Raw genomic sequence first — 20,120 nt, 5'->3', positions numbered from 1 at the left:
GATCAGCCACTATGAATTCAGCTTTCAACTTCACAGGTTCAGTCTGCCAGTTTACTGGTGTTACGGACGCTTTCTATCAATCAGATCACTCTAAAATCAAAATGATAAACTGATTTAAAAACAGCTCCAGGTATTTTTTTTAGATAATTGTTTTAAAATGAAGCTACAAGTAAAAACACCAAAGCATTCTTTTGTATTCTATTAGTAGGCATCTTTTTTTTTTTTTTTACTTAGTTGAAGTTTTTTATTATCTAATAGGTTTACTATACTATATTATACATTTGAGTTATATGGAGTTGACAAAAAAGATATTACCCCAGCCTTTATAGTTTGGAAAGGTCTAGTAATATGAAACATTATTTAACAAAATAAGACAAAGTAAGTTGTTTTCCATTTTTTTCCCCTCCTCATTTTGAGTTCATTTTCCTTTCATTGATAATAGAGTTTTTTTACTTAGAAACTTTTGATAGCATAGATAGTTGTGCCCTACTCTCAGCAACCGCATGGACTGGAGCCTACCAGGCTCCTCCGTCCATGGGATTTTCCAGGCAAGAGTACTGGAGTGGGGTGCCATTACCTTCTCCAGATAGTACATAGCCAATTTATTAACTAAATATCAGACTAAGGAGTTTTAATTGTCCTTTTGTATTGGGAAACTGGTTGATCAGTAGTCAGAGTCAGTGTCACTTCCTGTTTATAGAATTGGTAAATTTGTAAATTTCTTAATCAGTCAGCTACTCAGTTGTGTCCGACTCTTTGTGACCCCAAGAATCGCAGCACGCCAGGCCTCTGTGTCCATCACCATCTCCCGGAGTTCACTCAAACTCATGTCCATCAAGTCGGTGATGCCATCCAGCCATCTCATCCTCTGTCGTCCCCTTCTCCTCCTGTCCCCAATCCCTCCCAGCATCAGGGTCTTTTCCAGTGAGTCAACTCTTCTTCTGAGGTGGCCAAAGTATTAGAGTTTCAGCGTTAGCATCAGCCTTTCCAAAGAACACCCAGGACTGATCTTCTAAGATGTCATAATCTTAGTTTTCTGAGTGTTGAGCTTTAAGCCAACTTTTTCACTCTCCTCTTTCACTTTCCTCAAGAGGCTTTTTAGTTCCTCTTCACTTTCTGCCATAACGGTGGTGTCATCTGCATATCTGAGGTTATCGATATTTCTCCCAGCAATCTTGATCCCAGCTTGTGCTTGTTCCAGCCCAGCGTTTCTCATGATGTAATCTGCATATAAGTTATATAAGCAGGGTGACAATATACACAGCCTTGGCATACTCCTGTTATGATCTGTTTTTTTGGTCATTAAAACTTAAACACAGAAATATCCTAGTTACTATATATTCCAAAAACTACAGTTTTTAGCTTTTGAGTTTTAGTGGTGAAGTATAATATCATTAAGCAGTGCCACAAAGTAGTATTAAATTTGGGGAAAGAAAGTGTTAGTTGCTCAGTTGTGTCTGACATTGCAACCCCATGCACTGTAGCTCACCAGGCTTCTCTGTCCATGTAATTCTTCATGCAGGAATACTGGAGTGGATAGCCATTCCCTTCTCCAAGGGATCTTCCTGACCCAGGGATTGAACCTGGGTCTCCTGCATTGCAGGCAGGTTCTTTACCATCTGAGCCACCAGGGAAGCCTGGGGAAAGAAGTGGGGAGGGAGGTAATAAAATCAGGAAAGGTCTTTGGGGTAATTTCTGTGTGGTTGAAAGTTTGGGGAGAACCCTTGCATTTGTTCCCCAGACTATTGAAGTAAATTCATTTTCAGATCAGAGTCTGAGCTTTTAAACGCTCAGATTGGTAGTACTTTTTTTTAAATCAATTTTGAACTCTTTTTTATACATTTATGTTTATTATTTATTTTGTGAGCATAGTATTTTAGGGATGACTTAAATATGTCTCCAATGGATAAAAATTAGTCTCTTGTCCAAAAGCAAGTAAATATTTAGCCTTTTATGTTAGCTGTGGCAATAAACATGGTCATTTAAAATTCTTTGCCCTATCTACCATAAGCTAAAGAACTTTATATTTTATGGTACTTAACACAGCTTTTAGGCAAAGCAAATACCATTTACTGGTGTGGTAAATACATAGAAAGCTTATTCTGCAGTTTTTTAAAGTGATAAACAACTATTATCTGAAGTTTATTTAATAAGCCATTTTCTGTAAATAATTGGTATGTTATTTTCCACTGATTGTTTTTGACAGCTGGCTCAATTTTTCTTTAAATATTAAGTCATCATTACTGTTGAATGTTGTTTAATGGTTTTAGATCAGGGTATGATCTAGAAAAATCATACCTTATAAAAGTAATTACTAGCTAGTAAGTTTAAGAGCCAGCAAAACTGTAGAGGCATATATTTTGGACTCTGAATTCAGAGGAACGAGGTTTCTAAATATATCTGTACCACTGTGTAGTCTTGGAAAGTTTGTTGACCTGTCTGAGCCTCTGATAAATGGGGACAGAGTCAATCTGTTTTTTTTTTTTTTTTTTTGGTCAAACAGTAAATATACTGAGCATCCACTGTGTACCAGGAACCATACTTTATTTTGGATAATAGTATTTTTGTCATCATTGTAGGGATTGAATTAGAGTGCATGTAAAACAGCTAATCAGAATACTTAACAAAAGTTATCCATAATTTTTAACTCTTATAATTAAAATATCCCAAATATATTTTAAAAATTTCTCTAAGAGCCAAAATTGTTTTAAGGAGTAATTATATATCCAGGATGTATGTTTAAATTACAGTAATCCTATGTGTTATGTTTTTTTAAAACATTGGCATGAAATTCTGGTACTTTATAGGGTTGACTTGAAAAACAAGAAGCTGGTATGATAGCTTTGAAAACAAGTATAAATGACATTAATGCCAACATTAGTGTTTGAGGATAAATTTTATATGTGCATGTCTAAATGTATATGCTCTGTGAGCCGACACTGTATTCTGTTGTCTTTTAAAATAGAAATATATGGACCACTCTCTAATTTTCTCTTTCTTGAAATAAAGGTAAAGCCCTTTCCAGACATTTTATATACACATGCATACAAATACATGCATGTATTTGTACCTTTGATTTTAATAAATAGTGATGGGTGGGGAGGAGATTGGTCTACCCTAGATCTATAATTCTTATAACATCACTATAATACATATGATAGTCATGAATGTTCAGAATATTAAACTGTGTTCATTTCAGTTTCAGAGCCCCCCAAAATAAAATATTTATAGGTTCATTATAGTTTATCTGAAAACTTTGCAATGAATAGGAAAAAATTTTTTCTTGATTAAAAATTTGGTTAATCATAGCATCTTATACCCGGAGAAGGCAATGGCACCCCACTCCAGTACTCTTGCTTGGAAAATCCCATGGACGGAGGAGCCTGGTAGGCTGCAGTCCATGGGGTCGCTAAGAGTCAGACACGACTGAGCGACTTCACTTTCACTTTTCACTTTCATGCACTGGAGAAGGAAATGGCAACCCCCTCCACAGTGTTCTTGCCTGGAGAATCCCAGGGACAGTGGACCCTGGTGGGCCGCCGTTTACAGGGTCGCACAGAGTCAGACACGACTGAAGCGACGCGGCAGCAGCATCATCGTATACCAGCTTATTAATTAATTAAGATTTTAATATATTTTTATGGTAACATTTTTATTCTAACAGTCTTTATGATTTGTGGCATTTGATGTGTATATGTAAGCCTAGGTCACTTTAGAAATAGTCACTACAACTACTGACAATTGATTACTTTCTGCCAAGCAGGGCACTGAGGGTATTGAATGTATTAAGTCAACTGATTCTCACATCTCCCTTTCTCAAATGAGGGAACTGAATCACAGAAAAGTTAATTAATTTACCCAAGGTGACTTGACTAGTAAATATTATAGCCAGGACTTGAGAACTTGTACACTAATCTTTTCTTAATTACTGTCTCCCTCAGATTTTACAATCAGGTTAATTATTTGAACTATATCTTTATATAACTGTTTATAACAAATATGTGACTATAATATATGTGTTATATTCAAGGATTCCCTCAAAGCTCAGTTGGTAACGAATCTGCCTGCAATGCAGGAGACCTGGGTTCACTTCCTGGGTCGGGAAGATCCCTGGAGAAGGAAATGACAAACCAGTGTTCTTGCCTGGGAAATCCCATGAACAGAGGAGCCTGGCAGGCTATAGTACATAGAGTTGCAAAGAGTCGGACACAACTTAGCAACTAAACCACAACCATGTTTTACATAGGTATGCTACTGCTGCTAAGTCGCTTCAGTCGTGTCTGACTCTGTGCGACCCCATGGAATCCCGTCCCTGGGATTCTCCAGGCAAGAACACTGGAGTGGCTTGCCAGTTCCTTCCCCAATGCATGAAAGTGAAAAGTAAAGTGAAGTCGCTCAGTCGTGTCCGACTGTTTGCCACCCCATGGACTGCAGCCTACCAGGCTCTTCCGTCCATGGGATTTTCCAGGCAAGAGTACTGGAGTGAGTCGCCATTGCCTTCTCCATTACACATGTATAATCATCCTATAAAAAAACAATAACAACAGAATGAAATATTGACTCTTACCTGAACATTTTCTAGGCTCATAGTTAGTATTGGGTGATTGTATTGTATTAGGCTATACAGGAAGAAATTGCCATAAAAGGTAATTTAGGATTACAAAATATCTGTGTAAATTAATGAATATGTTTTAAACGTACTTCTCAATGTGGTTTCAGTAATACTGTTTGATTTTGGTAAATCGGCATTATTAATATGATAGTAGGTCTTGAGGAATCGATCAACTGTAGTCTGCTTCATTGATTATTTTTAAATGGATGTAGCTAAAATCTACTTGAAAGTTCACATAAGAGTTAATTTTGTGTTCTTTTTTTCCTCTTTAGTAAAATAAAACAGGGTCTGTTACCTAGTTTGGAAGATTTGCTGTTCTATACAATTGCAGAAGGACAAGAGAAAATACCTGTTCATAAATTTATTACAGTAAGTTTTTATATTTTTCTATCCTAACTTTTAAAAACCAGTAATATGAATCAATATACGGTGATATTGCAATGTAGTCTTAAAGTCATCTGACTGACACTATTTCTCTTATTTTCAAATTTTCATCATGCTCATTTCAAGGTAATCAATGAAAGGAAATGAAAGAAACAATGAGAAACTTTTCCAGAAAGAGGGTAATAGTGACACTAAGATGCCATATATATATATTCAGGTCTTGGGTAGAAGTTTTTAAATACAGGAATTAAAAACTTGTAGTTGGAATAAGCATATACATTATTTGCACTATGTATTTACAGACTCTTATTTTTTTAAAAACAGGCACTCAAATCTACAGGATTGCGAACGTCTGATCCCAGGTTGAAAGAGTGTATGGATATGTTAAGATTAACTCTTCAAACAACATCAGATGGTGTCATGCTAGACAAAGATCTTTTTAAAAAGTAAAAATTTCTGCCAAACCGTTAATGGTCATTTGCTATGCTATGTGGTGTTTTTTTTCTTTTAAAACAAAATTGCATCTTTGAAAGCCAGTGCTTCTTGTGTAACTGAAAAAAGAGGGGAGGGGATTTATAAACATCAATTGCTTAGAACAACTTGGTGCACATTAAAGTTCTATAATATACTGGGTCTAAGAGTATACCTTGAAACTGTTCTGAGGAAATGTAGCCATGGATGTTTCCAATTTATAATACCTGGAGATTGCATTAAGTTTGAATGGAACACACTCTGTCCTGTTTAAATTGATCTCTAATTCATCTGCATATCTTGCAGCCTTTCTCAGCATGGTCTCTGTTTCTTTTCTACAAGTTGATTTAGATGACATCATACAATGGGAAGGCTTCAGGCAGCCGGCATTCATTAGGTTTACATGTCTCCATTATCTGCTGCTCTCCTCAGAGCAGACATAGGCTTAATGCATAGGCTTTTTTTTTTTTCCCAGAGTATCTAAAAACTTAATGCTAACTTTGGACATTAATGCCTTGATTTGCTTAAATGAGAATATTTTTATTTTCCTATATTTGCCAATCTTTATTTTCTTTAATGTGTTCCTACTAGTCTGATTGCTTAATAATTTGATAGACAAGTTTGTCATGGAACCCAAGGAAGTATATGGTATTTTACAACTAAACTTGAGTGAGAACTAAAATAAAACTATAAACACTACTGTTAAACCTTGGCTTTTTCCTGACTATAGGCTTAGGTTGAAAAGAATTCCAGCATCTACCTTGGAAGTTTATTTGTATGTATGTATTTTTATATATTTTTATTTTATTGTCTTTTGGGGGCTAGATGATTTATTCTAGATATCTGCTGAAATATCCTGGAATATTAAGTCATCTGAAGGTATAAGTATTTAACTGAGATCCTCCCAAGTGTCTTGGCATACCATGAAGCAGTGAGTGCTGTCAATTTTAGATCTCTGTCTTTTCACCACATGGTTCTTGATGCTGTTAACTCTGCTGACCTTATAAAGTGTAGATTTTAGGTTCATGTTGGAATTGATGTTAGGAATTTTGGGTCTTCCGAACCTGTTCTTTGTGAAGGGAAGGAAATAATTTCTAGGTAGCTGTATTTTTGCAGTAAGATTATTTTGTTTTTAGTGGTCATGAACTCTGTGCAAAGTGCCTTCTGGGGAGTTATTTCAGTATATCTGAGAATAAAGTTGTCAGACTTGATTCAAGATAGGTATGTTGATTGTGGGTATGAGCAATTACTTTGAATTCCGACATGAAAGCAGTATTTTATATCTTTTCAGCACTGGTTAAGGTTTTTTTGTGCTTCATAAACACATTGTTGTGTTTAAATATGAAATTTGAAAAAGTAATTTAAATACACTGAGTAAACAGAAAAGCATAAAATTTTCTACTATAAGTATATTAAAAATAACAACATTATTTTAAACACTAATCCAATTAAAAACAAAAACAAAAACCTGACAATTGTAATATAGGCAGTTCCCAACTTGACAGATGCTTAGTGGTCTATGTGAGCAGGCAGTGGAAGAGTTTATGTCTATAGGCATATGATTTCTCTTTTCATTCCTAGAATGAGATTCAGAACCTCTGACCGCTAACCTTTTCAGGTCACCTGGAAAGGTGATTGCTTCAGAGAAGTATTTTCTCTGTTTTCAAAATTAGTTTTCTAGTTAGTGTTGCCAGAAATAAACTATCTCACTTTCATGCAACTGGGAAAGCAGATGTTATAATGGAATTCATTTTCCCAGAGAAGTAATTTATAAAGAAAGGTGGAAAGGTTTGGTTGAAGTCAATGTGTTGACATTTTACCTAAAATACCTTGTTGGTTAATATATATATTCAGTCAGCCTTTGAGGGTAATCTGAGAAGCATGTAGAATTTTTCTTTAAATGGGAAAATAAGTTCTAAGCATACTTTTTTTGGGCATAGTCTGTTTGAAAGTTGGAGACTGCCTGTACCTATCTAGATACTCAATTGTTTTTAATGCTAATAGTCTTAGTAGAAGTAGAAAATTTGTGTTGAAAAGGAATACCTTATTTATTCATATATTTTTAGCCATGTAAGTATTAGAAGTATTATCATGTGTAACCATAATTTTTTTATCATCTTGTTTTGGAGGAAATGAGTGGTAATCTTTGTATTTATTTGATTTTTCTTTGAAAATTCTTATCCACTATGTTATTTTACTAATGAAAAATTATATTTGAAATATTCTATAAAACACTGATGGTGCATAACAGTTGTTAATCATAAACATTTAAGTTAAGAGGGAAAGTAAAATTATTTTTACCAGTTTACGGATGAGAAAACTGAACAAAGAAAGCATTGAGAAAGATGTCACTTGTTGAAAACCATAAATACTTCCTCTTCATTCTACTTTATATGACTTCTGATTTTCTAGTTAGATTCATGACATCCATATTAAAATAACTTCCAAGAAAAAATTACAGATTGGAATGCTCATCATTATGCAGCTAGACACTCTTCTGAGTGATATTGCCTTGACTGGCCACAGTAATTCACCAATGAAGGCTGTTAGCACGGCTTTACCAGCACCTTCTAATAGAGTTAAAAAAAGAAAAAAAAATCCCAGTTTCACTGACTATACAGTTTTTGTATAAAACCTCCTTTTAAAAATGCTGATTAATTTTGAGTAGGTAAATAGTAGTAAGGTTAATAATTTTTATTTGTTTGACAGTCCTTATATTTTCTCATGCAACAGTTGTTGAAAAAAGGAGGATGTAGATTTGACTTGATACAGAATAGCAATTTAAGATCAGGAATTACCAACTTTTTTCTGCTAAGAAATGTCTTTCCATATATATTACTTGTAACTTTCATGTGCAAGTTGAATTACTGTTTGATGCATGTCAAATATTAAGTCAGTGACAAAACTCAATATTAGGTAACATTGAAACTATCATAAAATTTATTGGTTTATTGAAGTAAATATTATCTCTTGGATGTCAGTTATTTCTACATCTATAGCTTAATGGAAATTAGGATTATAACTTTTTCATGTTGTAATTAAAGCACATGTTTATCACTGAAAGTAACCTATTTTATTTTAAATCAGTGTTTAATTTTATGTTGACCAAGTGAGTATATATTCTGGATTTTGGTCAATAGTTAAAATGTGATATCTGGCTTTTAATTCTAATATGCTATTTCGTTTAGAACATTGAATTAAGATACTGAGATAAAAATTTATCATTTACCATGGACTGAAAAATTGAGACTGTCTATTCTCCAACTCTCCTTTTATGATTAGTGCATGTTATTTACTTTCAGGTTACACAGAGTTTTCTTATCTGTAAAATGGGGAAATTACCTTCTTAAAGGGTTCATCTTTTGAGGGTTAAACAGGATAAATAGTACTTGAAGCTTAGTACTTTTTAGTCTGTTACGGGCTTAGTCTTAGTTGGTATAATGGCTTGATGCTCAAGTCTACAGTGTCTTCCTTTATTGATTAAGTGTTCTATTATTGAACTTCTGATACTCACTTAAGATGAGCTTAGAGTATATAGTTGGCTATTAACCTATTTATAAAACTCTTCTTTAGGGTTACATTAATAAATTGATTTTCTAGCTTAAACCCTTTTAAAACAAAGCAGAATATTGATTCTAATTATTAGATTTCATGCTTTCCCATCCACATAGTTTACCATATCATTTAAATAGTTTTTAACAGTGAAACATTTTTATTCTACAATGTGTTACACATCTTAACAGTGCATAGAATAATGTAAACATTTTTGGTGATTCAAGTAATATAAAATTATTAAACTATTATATATTTTTTTAAAGTTAAACATTATTTTTGCAAGCGTTTAAATAAGTATTTTATGTTAGAGACAAATCTGACTAAACTAAGTTTTTAGCTTAGAAATGCAACATTTTCAAAATGTAATTTATAGAAAATATGTTAAAATACGGAATGTTTAGTTTTTTGTCAAGTTTTTTCTTAAGGGACATATGTCTGAGGTTATTTCATGGAAAAATAAAGAGGATCTCAGCTATGTATTAAAGGTGGATTTTTGTTAACCAGATGTCATGCTGAATGCTTATCATGTCTGGTAGGTGAAAAAGTCTTGTTTTTAGATGGTCTTGGTACTTAACCTGGTGGAATGCTCTGTTGTTTTAATCTTTGATGCAGTTTTTAGGCTATCTAATTTACTTCTTTAATTTGTTCAGTAGCTTACAAGCAGCTACATGAAAGGGTGCTTGGAGGAAAGAAAATAATGTAGAAAGAATATAATTTCTAGCATTTGTTTAAAATGTTGAATTTCTTTATTGTTTGCGTATTCTCCTAATATCGTTATTATTAGCAAGTACTAATTTTTTCTCATATTCCACAGATGTGTTCAAAGCAACATTGTTTTGTTGACACAAGCCTTTAGAAGAAAGTTTGTTATTCCTGACTTTATGTCTTTTACTTCACATATCGATGAATTATATGAGAGTGCTAAAAAGCAGTCTGGAGGAAAGGTAATATTTTTGATGTGAATATTTTCCTAAACGAATAATTGAATAAATTTAGCTAAACTTGAGGTGTAGAGTGTAAAATTGTGTGGTTTGTGTTTTGCTAAGTAAGAAATTTAAGTGAAACCACTGGATTAAGTTCTTTTAGAGTAACAGAAGTAAACAGAAGTTTAAATCGCTCAGTTGTGTCTGACTCTTTGCTATCCAATGGACTGTAGCCCGCCAGGCTCCTCTGTCCATGGGGTTCTCAGGCAAGAATACTGGAGTGTAGCCATTTCCTTCTTCAGGGGATCTTCCTGACCCAGGGATTGAACCAAGTCTTCTGAATTGCAGGCAGATTCTTTACTGTCTGAACCACCAGGGAAGCTTAGTGCTTTGTACTTTTTTTTAAGTGCTTTTAAAATATTTCAAATATTATAGTTAATTGTTATTTTCGTTAAAAAGAAATCTTTTTGATTTTCAAACGATTAAGGTGACCTTTATACTTTTAATTAATTAAAAAATAACTTCCTGGGAATTTCTGCAGGTATGATATCCTTAAATATTAAATAAAATGTTTACAGTTTTAAAAATCCTCTACATAATATAAGGGCTATTTTATTTATTCTTGATATTAAAAGTCTTTAGATTATGAAACCCTATTATCATGACCCTGATTAAATAAATTTTTTTTCCCTTTTAAAAAAAAATCAATTCCTAGTTCCTCTTAGACTGTTTTTTCTAGGAAGAGAGAATGCAATAGAGAAGAGATGGTGACGGAGACTCTGAGAGGTCACTTAGATCTCACTTGTAATCCTCAAGTTATGCCCTTAGTTTTTTGAATATTGTTATAAAAGATACATTACAAACCCAGTGAGTACTACAAAATGTTCATTGGTGGAAGCTAAATTGAGAAATTTTTTTGATAGAAGAGAATATTTTATATTTTATCTGTTGATTTCTTTCCACTGTTTTGGATAGGTTGCAGATTATATTCCTCAACTAGCCAAGTTCAGCCCTGATTTGTGGGGTGTATCCGTTTGTACAGTAGATGGACAGAGGTAAGTTTATTTCAAATTCATCAAAACCAGCTCTAAAACTTAAATTTGCTCGCTGCATAACAATGAGCATGAGGTAGAGAGGAGCATCTTCTCTAATAGTAATTAGCCCCTTGAGATGACATAAATTCAAGAAGGCAAAGAAGTTTAAATTTTAGTTTAATTTTAAAAACTCAACTGAAATAATACTTGTTACTACATTTTGTGAGGCATTTCAGCTACATTATTCACAGTTGTAGTCTTTTTATTTGAATGTTTATTGTTCAAGGAACTAAAGTTACAGATTTGCTTAGGAAAAGTAGATTTGGCAAAATGTGAAATTATTCAACTAATGAACTGACCACTAATAGAATTAGTTCGCCTTTCTTCACTTAACATTGGTTACCCATACTGTCATTATTTTTGTTCCTCTTGGCTCCTGATATGATTAGCATGGTAGTTAAGACAATATAATGTAATACGTAGTCTCTTGCCCATCAGTTATTCGCAAAAGATGCAGGATTTCATGAAGCCTATGAAATTTGATTTTCAGGATATAATCACACTGCAGGTATAACCACTGACATCTGAGGATCCAGCAGAATTATAAAAAGGATAAAAATATGAGGGCACCTCAGAGAGAATAATTTGATTTAAAAAGTCAGTCAAGAGAGGCCCTTGGAAAAATGAACAAAGTTCTGAAATAGTTTTTAAAGAATGACCTTTTTATTATGCTGTAAATCAGACATAAAGATTTCTTATGTTGCAGTTTGGTCTTGTCAGTCAGAAAAATTATGCCAAAAAAAAGAAAAATCATATTATTTACTCATTTGAAGACTTCAGCTCAGAAATAAAATCATTCTGTTTTTTTGTTTGCTTTTTACTAAGGTAATTATTTCTTTTTACATTAAAATATAACTTACATAAAATGAGATAAAGAACTCCTTGGTGTATACAGCTTGATAAATTTGTTAGATAATTTTATCCTAAATTTTCTTAAAACTACAAATCATAATATCCCAATTAAAGCTTTTATATGTCTCAAGTGCCTTCATTCTAAGTGATACTTTTATTTTTTTACTACTTAATCTTTCTCAAGTATTTACAGTTTTTAAAAAAATGTGATTTAGTTCAATCATACTTAATGATAAGGAATCCGAGGCCCAGAATTTGTATAAAACTGGCAGAGGTGAAACTAGCACCTAGGTCTCTAAACTTCTAGTCCATTATTCTCTCCTTTATGACAGACTTTTATCCTCATCTGGGCCTGTGAAATGAATTAAACACTCATGTGTTGTATTAAATGTTGGGTGCTGTGAACAGACACAAATTCATGAGAAGACATGGCTTATCCTATGGAATAAATTCCAGTAGGGAGTGGTATTCCTATTTTCTTGTATTTGGAGGAAATGGTTTATCATGTAGTAGAAATTTTTATATTTGAAGGAAATTATTATTAGCTAATTCTCATGCATGTCTTTTTTCTTAAACATATTTTGTATATATAGGTGATTCTTTTCATTTAGCCTTCTTATCTAGAGAAATTTTGAGACTTGACTTTGGATTAGATCATCAGATCAGATCAGATCAGATCAGTCGCTCAGTCGTGTCCGACTCTTTGCAACCCCATGAATCACAGCACGACAGGCCTCCCTGTCCATCACCAACTCCCAGAGTTCACTCAGACTCACATCCATCGAGTCAGTGATGCCATCCAGCCATCTCATCCTCTGTCGTCCCCTTCTCCTCTTGCCCCCAATCCCTCCCAGCATCAGAGTCTTTTCCAGTGAGTCAACTCTTTGCATGAGGTGGCCAAAGTACTGGAGTTTCAGCTTTAGCATCATTCCTTCCAAAGAAATCCCAGGGCTGATCTCCTTCAGAATGGACTGGTTGGATCTCCTTGCAGTCCAAGGGACTCTCAAGAGTCTTCTCCAACACCACAGTTCAAAAGCATCAATTCTTCGGCGCTCAGCCTTCTTCACAGTCCAACTCTCACATCCATACATGACCACAGGAAAAACCATAGCCTTGACTAGACGAACCTTTGTTGGCAAAGTAATGTCTCTGCTTTTCAATATGCTATCTAAGTTGGTCATAACTTTCCTTCCAAGGAGTAAGCATCTTTTAATTTCATGGCTGCAGTCACCATCTGTAGTGATTTTGGAGCCCAGAAAAATAAAGTCTGACACTGTTTCCACTGTTTCCCCATCTATTTCCCATGAAGTGGTGGAACCAGATGCCATGATCTTTGTTTTCTGAATGTTGACCTTTAAGCCAACTTTTTCACTCTCCTCTTTCACTTTCATCAAGAGGCTTTTGAGTTCCTCTTCACTTTCTGCCATAAGGGTGATGTCATCTGCATATCTAAGGTTATTGATATTTCTCCCGGCAATCTTGATTCCAGCTTGTGCTTCGTCCAGCCCAGCGTTTCTCATGATGTACTCTGCATATAAGTTAAATAAGCAGGGTGACCATATACAGCCTTGACATACTCCTTTTCCTATTTGGAACCAGTCTGTTGTTCCATGTCCAGTTCTAACTGTTGCTTCCTAACCTGCATACAAATTTCTCAAGAGGCAGGTCAGGTGGTCTAGTATTCCCATCTCTTTCAGAATTTTCCACAGTTTATTGTGATCCACACAGTCAAAGGCTTTGGCATAGTCAGTAAAGCAGAAATAGATGGTTTTTGGAACTCTCCTGCTTTTTCCATGATCCAATGGATGTTGGCAATTTGATCTCTGGTTCCTCTGCCTTTTCTAAAACCAGCTTGAACATCAGGAAGTTCACGGTTCACATATTGCTGAAGCCTGGCTTGGAGAATTTTGAGCATTACTTTACTAGCGTGTGAGATGAGTGCAATTGTGCAGTAGTTTGAGCATTCTTTGGCATTGCCTTTCTTTGGGATTGGAATGAAAACTGACCTTTTCCAGTCCTGTGGCCACTGCTGAGTTTTCCAAATTTGCTGGCACATTGAGTGCAGCACTTTCACAGCATCATGTTTCAGGATTTGGAATAGCTCAACTGGAATCCTGTCACCTCCACTAGCTTTGTTCGTAGTGATGCTTTCTAAGGCCCACTTAACTTCACATTGCAGTATGTCTGGCTCTAGGTCAGTGATCACACCATCGTGATTATCTGGGTCGTGAAGATCTTTTTTGTACAGTTCCTCTGTGTATTCTTGCCATCTCTTCTTAATATCTTCTGCTTCTGTTAGGTTCATACCATTTCTGTCCTTTATCGAGTCCATCTTTGCATGAAATGTTCCTTTGTTATCTCTGATTTTCTTAAAGAGATCCCTAGTCTTTCCCATTCTGTTGTTTTCCTCTATTTCTTTGCACTGTTCGCTGAAGAAGGCTTTCTTATCTCTTCTTGCTATTCTTTGGAACTCTGCATTCAGATGTTTATATCTTTCCTTTTCTCCTTTGCTTTCCGCTTCTCTTCTTTTCACAGCTATTTGTAAGGCCTCCCCAGACAGCCATTTTGCTTTTTTGCATTTCTTTTCCGTGGGGATGGTCTTGATCCCTGTTTCCTGTACAATTTCACGAACCTCAGTCCATAGTTCATCAGGCACTCTGTCTATCAGATCTAGGCCCTTAAATCTATTTCTCACTTCCACTGTATAATCATAAGGGATTTGATTTAGATCATATCTGAATGGTCTAGTGGTTTTCCCTACTTTCTTCAATTTAAGTCTGAATTTGGCAATAAGGAGTTCATGGTCTGAGCCACAGTCAGCTCCTGGTCTTGTTTTTGCTGGACTAGATCATAGGTAGTTCTAAATCCAAAGGTAGTAAAACAGGCTTTTGTCAGATAATAGCATGATTGTCACGTTGAAGTTATAGGCTGAATTACAAGTTGTTCATAAATTTGATAAGAAAAATATTCTATTCTTTTTAAATATATATATACATGTTTACTTATAGTCCATCATATACTTAGAAATGAGGTGTCCCTCTGATGTCTCCATTAACTTCTGATTGTCAACGGGTAGTTTTTATAGTGCCCAGTTTCACTGAATACGTTCCACTAGAATGAATGTGTGCCTGTATTGTGTTGGCTCATTGATGGGGACACCTGGGTACTTCAGCAAATTAAACAGAGATCTCTGCTTTTGGGGTCAGTCACAATTTTTTCATTTTCAAACCAGTTCTCTACTTCATCTGCATCCTAGCAGTTTGGTAACATAAAAAGCTTTCTTTTTGTTCCGTTGTTTATCTCCATGGTGATAATGATTGCCTTTGGTGTCAGCTCTATCAAGTTTGTAAAACTGGATGCTGTTTGTTTTAGTGGGGCTGGAAATTATGAATAGATATGGTTCACAAGAAGAGGCGTTTTTAGAGCGGGGCTCAGAGAACAATATTGAATAAACTGAGCCCCATTTAAAAACTAACCACAGTTTCAGTTCAGCTCAGTCGCTTAGTCGTGTCCGACTCTTTGCAACCCCATGAATAGCAGCACGCCAGGCCTCCCTGTCCATCACCAACTCCCGGAATTCACCCAAACTCATGTCCATTGAGTCAGTGATGCCATCCAGCTGTCTCATCCTCTGTCATCCCCTTCTCCTCCTGCCCCCAATCCCTCCCAGCATCACAGTCTTTTCCAATGAGTCAATTCTTCGCGTGAGGTAGCCAAAGTATTGGAGGTTCAGCTTTAGCATCAGTCCTTCCAAAGAACACCTAGGACTGATCTCCTGTAGATGGATTCGTTGGATCTCCTTGCAGTCCAAGGGACTCTCAAGAGTCTTCTCCAGCACCACAGTTCAAAAGCATCAATTCTTCGGCGCTCAGCCTTCTTCACAGTCCAACTCTCACATCCATACATGACCACAGGAAAAACCATAGCCTTGACTAGACGAACCTTTGTTGGCAAAGTAATGTCTCTGCTTTTGAATATGCTATCTAGGTTGGTCATAACTTTCCTTCCAAGGAGTAAGCATCTTTTAATTTCATGGCTGCAGTCACCATCTGTAATGATTTTGGAGCCCAGAAAAATAAAGTCTGACACTGTTTCCACTGTTTCCCCATCTATTTCCCATGAAGTGGTGGAACCAGATGCCATGATCTTTGTTTTCTGAATGTTGACCTTTAAGCCAACTTTTTCACTCTCCTCTTTCACTTTCATCAAGAGGCTTTTGAGTTCCTCTTCACTTTCTGCCATAAGGGTGATGTCATCTGCATATCTAAGGTTATTGATATTTCTCCCGGCAATCTTGATTCCAGCTTGTGCTTCTTCCAGCTCAGCGTTTCTCATGATGTACTCTGCATATAAGTTAAATAAGCAGGGTGACCATATACAGCCTTGACATACTCCTTTTCCTATTTGGAACCAGTCTGTTGTTCCATGTCCAGTTCTAACTGTTGCTTCCTAACCTGCATACAAATTTCTCAAGAGGCAGGTCAGGTGGTCTGGTATTCCCGTCTCTTTCAGAATTTTCCACAGTTTATTGTGATCCACACAGTCAAAGGCTTTGGCATAGTCAATAAAGCAGAAATAGATGGTTTTTGGAACTCTCCTGCTTTTTCCATGATCCAGCGGATGTTGGCAATTTGATCTCTGGTTCCTCTGCCTTTCCTAAAGCCAGCTTGAACATCTGAAAGTTCATGGTTCACGTATTGCTGAAGCCTTGCTTAGAGAATTTTGAGCATTACTTTACTAGCGTGTGAGATGAGTGCAATTGTGCAGTAGTTTGAGCATTCTTTGGCATTGCCTTTCTTTGGGATTGGAATGAAAACTGACCTTTCCCAGTCCTGTGGCCACTGCTGAGTTTTCCAAATTTGCTGGCACATTGAGTGCAGCACTTTCACAGCATTATCTTTCAGGATTTGAAATAGCTCCACTGAAATTCCATCACCTCCACTAGCTTTGTTCGTAGTGATGCTTTCTAAGGCCCACTTGACTTCACATTGCAGTATGTCTGGCTCTAGGTGAGTGATCACACCATTGTGATTATCTGGGTCATGAAGATCTTTTTTGTACAGTTCTTCTGTGTATTCCTGCCACCTCTTAATATCTTCTGCTTCTGTTAGGTCCATGCTATTTCTCTTCTTTATTGAGCCCATCTTTGCATGAAATGTTCCTTGGTATCTCTAGTTTTCTTGAAGAGATCTCTAGTCTTTCCCTTTCCCATTCTGTTCTTTTCTTCTATTTCTTTGCATTGATCGCTGAGGAAGGCTTTCTTATCTCTCCTTGCTATTCTTTGGAACTCTGCATTCAGATGCTTATATCTTTCCTTTTCTCCTTTGCTTTTCGCTTCTCTTCTTTTCACAGCTATTTGTAAGCCCTCCCCAGACAGCCATTTTGCTTTTTTGCATTTCTTTTCCATGGGGATGGTCTTGATCCCTGTCTCCTATACAATGTTACAAACGTCCATCCATAATTCTTCAGGCACTTCATCTATCAGATCTAGTCCCTTAAATCTATTTCTCACTTCCACTGTATAATCATACGGAATTTGATTTAGGTCATACTTGAATGGTCTTGTGGTTTTCCCTACTTTCTTCAATTTAAGTCTGAATTTTTCAATAAGGACTTCATGATCTGAGCCACAGTCAGATCCCGGTCTTGTTTTTGCTGACTGTATAGAGCTTCTCCATCTTGGACTGCAAAGAACAGTTTAGCCTTGATTAAAGCTATGAGTAAAAAAAAAAAAAATGGTGACTGATTTCTAAAAGCCTAGTTCATTTTATATGTTAGAATACAGATAGAAGTAAGGAGGGTCATACCCTCTTGTCCTCAGAGGCAGTTTTTCGCATTACTTATTATGTAATAATTTTGAGCCGGTCTCTTACTTGAGTACTTGTAAACGTTTGTATTTTTTAAATAAACATATTTATTCTTACTTATTCTTTAATGTCCAAGTAAACTTGTAGTTGAATTATGGGAAAGCTGTTGTAAATTAGAATTAACGTGTAAATAACAGCTGTAATTATTGTTACATTTTTTTCCCAATTGATCTAAATTGTTTTATAAATCTACTTTTAAATAGGCATTCTGTTGGAGATACCAAAGTTCCATTTTGTCTTCAGTCCTGTGTAAAGCCTTTGAAATATGCCATTGCTGTTAATGACCTTGGAACAGAATATGTGCATCGATATGTTGGGAAAGAGCCAAGTGGATTAAGGTTCAACAAACTGTTTTTAAATGAAGATGGTAAGAATTATATAAAAGTTACTTGGAAAAAGAAATACCTCATTTTCCTGTGTATATCTAAGTAGTTTTTTTTTTTATTTTGAAGGAAAAAAATTGAAACATTCATACTTTTTCATCTGTCATGAAAATGCTTTGAAACCCATAGAGATAGTTTAATCACTTACTTTAAAAAATAGTTTTATTTAGGCATTTTTATACCACTGGAGGGTGAGGTGGAGAGATGATAAGGGCAGAAAGTAAGACTTTCACTGTATAATTACCCATAGGGGAATATCTTATAAAATTTCAGTGTCTGGAATTTGTTGGTTAGCATCGAAACTAAATGATACTGGTTATCAAAAATACCATTTTTGGTTGTCAATATCAATGTTATCAATATTAGTTATTGACGCTAAATGATGGGTACATGCACACTTGTATTCTTTCTTTCTACTTTTGTATATTATATATGTTTGAAAACTTCCATTATAAAAAGCTTTTATGGTGGCCCTCATAGAGATGATGTTTTTGCTTTTTCTCTTCCATAACATTTAGTATATGAAAAAAATATCTTGTTTTAAATAGTTGGATAACTAACAAGTCTAAATACTTTACAGGAATCCAAAAAAAAGAGAATGACAAAGGTAGATAGAACTTTGATAGAGATTTTAAATGGAAACACCAACATATAGATTGGTTTCTATTTTTTAGTCTTTTGGGCATATGCTAGGTTCCTCATGTGCTGAGTTAAAATAGAATTGAAAACAAAAGTAAAGGAATTCAGTGATTGCAACCACTCTTGTAGTTTTTCTTTATGCTGCATGAAAAATGAACATATGCCTTATACTCATTGTTTTATTAATTTTTTTAAGTGAAGCTACAACTGGTATTTTCTTATGCTTCTTTTTCTGTTTGTTTTGAGGGCAGTTCCATTTTCTTTTTTATTTTACCATAATCTTTTTATTCTGTGGCTTCCCTTGTGGCTCAGCTGGTAAAGAATCCACCTGCAATGTGGGAGACCTGGGTTCAATCCTTGGCTTTGGAAGATCCCCTGGAGAAGTTTCAGAAAGTTTACCCACTCCAGTATTCTGGCCTAGAGAATTCCATGGACTTTATAGTCCATGGGGTCGCAAAGAATTGGACACAACTGAGCTGTTTTCACTTTGACTTTCAACGTTCTAGAGCTCTAGAGACTGAACCTGATAATGTCAAAAATGAGAGGATAAATACTTGAACATATACAAATACAAGTATAGACTAATTTAGCACAGCCTGATTTCTGTATTTTGCTTTCTGTCTGCATGTGGTTTCCCTTTCAGATGGATATAATACTGGAGATTTTTTGTTTTTTGGCTTCCCTTTGGCTGTGTACTGTTTTTCTGTGTCAATAATCATTCTTATTTGGTGTGATCTCAAAGAAAGCAGACTTCTCTTAGCATAATTTGAAATAGGTGAAATTGTACTACTTAGACAGTATTCCTGTACTAAGTTTTATTTTAACTTTTGTAACTCGCCATTCAGTTCAGTTCAGCCGCTCAGTCGTGTCTGACTCTGTGACCCCATGAACCGCAGCACTCCAGGCCTCCCTGTCCATCACCAACTCCCGGAGTTTATCCAAACTCATTGAGTTTGGTGATGCCATCCAACCATCTCATCCTCTGTTGTCCCCTTCTCCTCCTGCCTTCAATCTTTCCCAGCATCAGGGTCATTTCAGTGAGTCAGCCCTTTGCATCAGGTGGCCAAAGTATTGGAGGTTCAGCTTCAGCATCAGTTCTTCCATTGAACACCCAGGACTGATCTCCCTTAGGATGGACTGGTTGTATCTCCTTGCAGTCCAAGGGACTCTCAAGAGTCTTCTCCAACAGCACAGTTCAAAAGCATCAATTCTTCGGCGCTCAGCTTTCTTCACAGCCCAACTCTCACATCCATACATGACTCCTGGAAAACTTGTCATTATCATAATCCAAAATGTTAAAGCAGAGCTAGCTACTAAATCACATTGTTGATCTTATATTG

At 35.6% G+C, this 20,120-nt stretch overlaps 1 protein-coding gene across 3 annotated transcripts in view; it reads left to right on the top strand.

Annotated features, from left to right (window-relative positions):
* Positions 1 to 20,120, top strand: part of GLS (glutaminase) — an 88,273-nt gene that overhangs the window by 9,367 nt on the left and 58,786 nt on the right. For all 3 annotated transcript variants that reach the window (XM_070388996.1, XM_070389004.1, XM_070389013.1), the window contains exons 2-6: positions 4,885 to 4,981; positions 5,321 to 5,442; positions 9,837 to 9,966; positions 10,921 to 11,000; positions 17,962 to 18,125. In XM_070388996.1, the coding sequence (XP_070245097.1) occupies positions 4,885 to 4,981; positions 5,321 to 5,442; positions 9,837 to 9,966; positions 10,921 to 11,000; positions 17,962 to 18,125 (593 nt within the window). The remainder of the gene's footprint in view (positions 1 to 4,884; positions 4,982 to 5,320; positions 5,443 to 9,836; positions 9,967 to 10,920; positions 11,001 to 17,961; positions 18,126 to 20,120) is intronic.

This window comes from Bos mutus, chromosome 2 (genome assembly GCF_027580195.1).
Source record: "Bos mutus isolate GX-2022 chromosome 2, NWIPB_WYAK_1.1, whole genome shotgun sequence".
NCBI classification, from domain to species: Eukaryota; Metazoa; Chordata; class Mammalia; order Artiodactyla; family Bovidae; genus Bos; species Bos mutus.
The sequence above is the reverse complement of the archived record's forward strand: the minus strand, read 5'-3'. Positions and strand labels throughout refer to the sequence as shown.